General features: G+C 38.3%; 1 protein-coding gene across 1 annotated transcript in view; it reads right to left on the bottom strand.

Annotated features, from left to right (window-relative positions):
- Nucleotides 1-4,974, bottom strand: part of LOC116094299 (vomeronasal type-2 receptor 1-like) — a 43,343-nt gene that overhangs the window by 27,260 nt on the left and 11,109 nt on the right. The window contains exons 2-3 of the mRNA XM_031376164.1: nt 3,063-3,354; nt 100-969 (exon numbers count right to left, since the gene is read on the bottom strand). Coding sequence (XP_031232024.1) covers nt 100-969; nt 3,063-3,329 — 1,137 coding nt within the window. The 5' untranslated portion in view covers nt 3,330-3,354. The remainder of the gene's footprint in view (nt 1-99; nt 970-3,062; nt 3,355-4,974) is intronic.

The following is a 4,974-nucleotide window of genomic DNA, read 5'->3' as shown; positions in this document are numbered from 1 at the left end:
AGAAATTGTGGCTATCAAATTCAAAGGTAAATAGCTTTGATGGCTATTTGTATGAATATCTATGAAAGATATGCTAAATCATGAAGTAACACAACTTACTTCCCAGTATTCAAAAGTAGGTATATATGCACATCCCCCGTACTCAAATGGCCCTTTTCTTTCTTGACATCTGGTGAGAAGATCCAGGCCATGAGCTACAGCATACACAGCTTGTTTGACATTGTTTGTGATTCTTAGCTGTGATGTATCCAGATAGGTATTTTTCAGATCCTCCAGCTTCTCCTCTCCAGTACAGAGCTGATCAGACATGTCATACAATCTGTCTTCTTTACCAGTCATATTCACTCGGTGGTCCACATTGTAAGGCACACTGCTGTTGGGCCAGGTACAGTTAAAAGCAGTTTGCCAGAATTCAATGGTCAAGACATCATTTGGATCCTTGCTAGGGTGTACATCATAAAGAAATTCTTTTAGACCTGGTATAATAGTTCTCGGCATTGCAAATCCAATAGTTCCACCAAAATAGGGGAAATACTCAGGCTTTGCAATAAGAGCTGAGGTAATCCAGGCTTCGCTGGCAATCCAAGTCCTGTCAGTTATGTTATGATGAACCATTTCCAGAACAAATGGGCTGAGGTCAATGTCAGAAGTATAAAGCACAATGACTTTGGCAGTGGAACTCTTTACTGCATCAACAACTTTTTGCATTTTCTCATTGGAGTAGACTTTGGGAATGGTTTCAGAGAAAGCAACACAGAGGTTGGCGCTCTCCATTTTATCCTTAAAGGCTTTTACGCCATATTTTCCATAATCATCATCAGCTGCAATAGCACCTACCCAGACCCAGCCAAAGTGTTTGACAAGATTCACCATGGCCTCAGACTGGAACATATCACTGGGTACTACACGAAGATAAGTTTTAAACTGGAATTTGTCACTAAGAATTGAGCTGGAAGAAGTATAGCCCACCTAAAGTCGAAAATATTTTAGTTATTAGAAAGCTAGAGCCAAATCTTAAATTACAGCTTTCTGAATATTTTAAGATGGATGGAGCCAAATAGTTCTTAGTTTCCTCACATTTTTCCATGAAAAATAACTTTCTACTCTTACTCAATGAGTGGGAAATGCTGATGGAAGTTCTTTGATCTGTGCTGTCAACACCAAGAGGGCTAGGGCAGCCGACAATTAAAATGCAATGGACTGTTTTTCATGGATGGCACTGACAGAGAGGTAATTTGCTCTTCCCTTTATCCTTCCTGCAAATATGGTGACTCCCCTGAGTCACATCATTCAGAGTCTCCATCACCTTCAGTCTCTCATGCACAACAATGTTGGAATGAGTCCACTCTCCATCCATTTTATAGCACTAGTTTATCTTGCTTACACTATCTCACTACTCTTCCATCTCAGTTTGTTTCTTTGCTTTCCTTTTTTTTTTAATTCCTTTCATTATTTCCTTCTGTCAGGACTTCTGCCTGAGTAGACACCGAACCTTAGATTAACAAAAGTACTTCAAACCTCAGTTTTGAGCAGTTTTTTTTACAAGATTCCAAAATATGCACAGGAGCAAGTAATTTTGTAATTTGCTCAGTAATCCTCACATGCATTTCTCATCTTTAGGGACTTGATCATGGAACTTAGATCACCCATATATGGTGCATGAATGCATATTATGCACTTCTGTATCTTAAGTCTCCATATGACTCATTCACTTTGCTATGGTACTAATGCATCACTGTCAGTAGTGTCTTCTCTATTACAATTCCACAACTCCAGAGCTGTCTGTTCCTTCATGAAGTCAATTTACTCCCATGTCCTCTTTCTTAGTCTTTTGTTTGATTCTTAATCCTTTGGCTAATACCACAATCTTCTTTAGAATTGTACAACCAACAACAGCATAAAAGCTATCTACAGGAAAGAACATTTTTGAAGAAGCAAAGACAGGGCTAAAGTAATGGGTCCGTGGGTAAAGTGCTTGCCATGCAAACCTGATGACTTAAGTTTAATCCCTAAAATCTAAGTAAAAAATAAGATGCAGTGGCATATGTATCAGCACTTCTGTAGCAAGATGGGAGGCAGAGACAGGAGAATTGCCCAGAAGCTCACAGGACACTTAGCCAGGGATATACTAGACAGCAGGAGTAACAAGAAAAATCCTGCCTTAATTAAGTGGAAGGCAAAAAAATACTGTAAAATTGTCCTCTAACCTACATATTTATGCCATGGCAGACATGTGTGTGTGTATATATGTGTGTGTGTGTGTGTGTGTGTGTGTGTGTGTGTGTATCGATATTTGCACATGTACAATAATCTGTAAAGTTGTATCAACTTTTGATAATATTCCAAATGATATCATTTTGTGAAACTCCTAGACCCAATTTAGACTGTGAGTATGATTACAGGTTATGATTAATAAGTATCAACACAGACAAAAACCAAGATATATGCCTTGTTTCAACTATTGATCAACCACCATGTGTTATTCCAGTATGGTGGAGCATAGTAACTCTGCGAAGTACATAATTACTGCATCACAACTCAGTTAGTGCAAGCTGGATGTTCTGAATCAAGTAATCTGAAACAACCTCTAAGTAAGCCCAGCTCTCATGGCTGGAGCTTGATTATACAGAGTCAGTAAGAACACCAACCCACTCGTCCTAGGCTTAGTTATACAGTGTCACTAAGAACACCATCCCACTCATCCTAGGCTTAGTTATGCAGTGTCATTAAGAACACCACCCCACCCATCCTAGGCTTAGTTATGCAGTGTCACTAAGAACACCACCCCACCCCATCCTAGGCTTAGTTATGCAGTGTCACTAAGAAGGCTATCCCACACATCCTAGGCTTGGTCCTTCAGTGTCATTAAGAACATCATCCCACCCATTCTATGCTTAGTTACACAGAGTTACTAAGAACACCATCACCCATTCTAGGCTTAGTTTTAATGTGTCAGATCCCCATAACTAAGTCCTGTACAAGAACAAGTACTCTTAACCTCTTAGCCATTTCTCTTACCCCCATTTCTATTTCTTTACAAGTAAGTACAATAATCGACATACCTGAGGCATATCATACAACCCTAGAATTCGGGAAGCAGCAACTGACAAGGATGATCCCCCTGATCCAACCAGTGCTGCCAGAATTGATCCAGTGCTATTTCTAAAATTGGGTTTGAATTCTTCCTGCCCTGTAAGAAACACCAAAGATGACTCCATTACTTTGGAGATGGTATAGCAGGAATCAAAGATCTGATAGCCCAGAGTATGATTCGGCAAAATGTCCTTCCTTGCATTAATCTCCTTAATGGTGTGGATCATGGTTTTCATCCATCGGAAACCCCGGAAGTTAAACCTGGAAAGAAAAAGCTTTTGTGAGGCACTGGCTATTGAAGTTGGAGTGAGGCTTTTTAGGGAAGGAGCTTCAGTTAGGTGAGGGATTACAGATTTTTGTTGAAGCAACAGCAGGTATCTCAGTAGCCTGCACATATCAATTTTTTGCAAATGACATTACAATCTTAAAATATTCAAGTGAGTCATAGTCACTATTGATTAGTAATCTTGGAAGGCAACTTTTGGATTTTTTTACCACATCACATATGGTAACATATATACATATACATATATATATACACATATATATATATATATCTTTTATATGCTATGATTTTCTCAAATGAACAATTACCTCTTTGTCACAAAAATATTATTCTAGTCAGAGTATTCTTCACCAGCAATTACACAACAGTCTCTTTGAACATGTTTTCCTCATTCACTGGAAGTCCATGGGGGCCCTATGATTCTCCTTATTTTGACCTGTGTTCTTCTTAACATTAATTGTAATTATAAAAATCCTAAAATACACTGAGGTACTTAAAGTGGGAGTGCAGTAAAGCTTTACAAGAATTATGTGTAATAAAACTGCAATAACATAACCTGACCTGATATTCTAGTTTCAATACTAACGAATATATATTAGTTCTCACATATAAACAGAATCATGACACATTATGCTTTTAATTCTCTAGCCATGAAAGTCAAAATTGCAATTCAATACCACACTTTTTGCATTTCCCCCTATATTTGTCAACTAACTCTTCTATTTTCTTCATTCTCTCTTGAACCTTAAAGCACATTTTAACTTACTAAAGACAAGTACCCCAACAGGACTTTATGCCTTAAAATCTTTTATAGATAATTAACTTTGTCTTTCGCTCAGTACATTTTTTTTAAATATCCAACAACAGGACACTGGAGAGATGGCTCAACATTTATGAACACTTGTTGCTTTTGCAGAGGATCCAGGTTTAATTCCCAGCACCCACGAGGCTGTTTACAATTACCCCTAACTGTAGTTTCAGAGGAGCTGATAACCTCTTCTGTCCTCCACATGGTCCAAGCATGTACATGGTGCACATAGATACATGAAGGCAAAGTAATAAAAAGTTATGTGTGAAGGCTCACACATAAAAAACAAATCTAATAATTTTTTTTTTAAAAAAATATATCAATAACAAATATTCCTTTGAAACAATGGAATTCCCTTCCATGTCACTTTAATTGAATTTTCATATAGGATGTAGTTCTTTGGCTTCCCAGACAGTATAACACAATAGTAAAAGAATAGGCACAGAAAATTAGCTAAGCAGTTACACCATGGAAAAGGAAGCCATCTAAGTAGATGAAGAACAATGAGCTACATAAGGACACCCATCCCTGGAGGGACACACAGCCAGGCTGAGGCTTAGGGGCTGACACAGAGACAGTAGAGAAATTTCAGACAGTGTTTGGGGCTCTACAACAGTGGAACATGTTATTATCAAGGAAAAGTCAATGATTAGAGAAGATGAGGGTGGAGCCGTACAGTAATGAAAGGAGAGAGCAGAAGACACCACAGCACAGAAAGGTGCATCACCCTCACCCACCCCCACTGCTGTTTCCAGAGTAACAACAGTAAAATCATCAACTTTAAAAA

This window comes from Mastomys coucha, unplaced genomic scaffold (genome assembly GCF_008632895.1).
Source record: "Mastomys coucha isolate ucsf_1 unplaced genomic scaffold, UCSF_Mcou_1 pScaffold16, whole genome shotgun sequence".
Classification (NCBI taxonomy): domain Eukaryota; kingdom Metazoa; phylum Chordata; class Mammalia; order Rodentia; family Muridae; genus Mastomys; species Mastomys coucha.
This window is presented reverse-complemented; position numbering and strand designations above follow the sequence as displayed.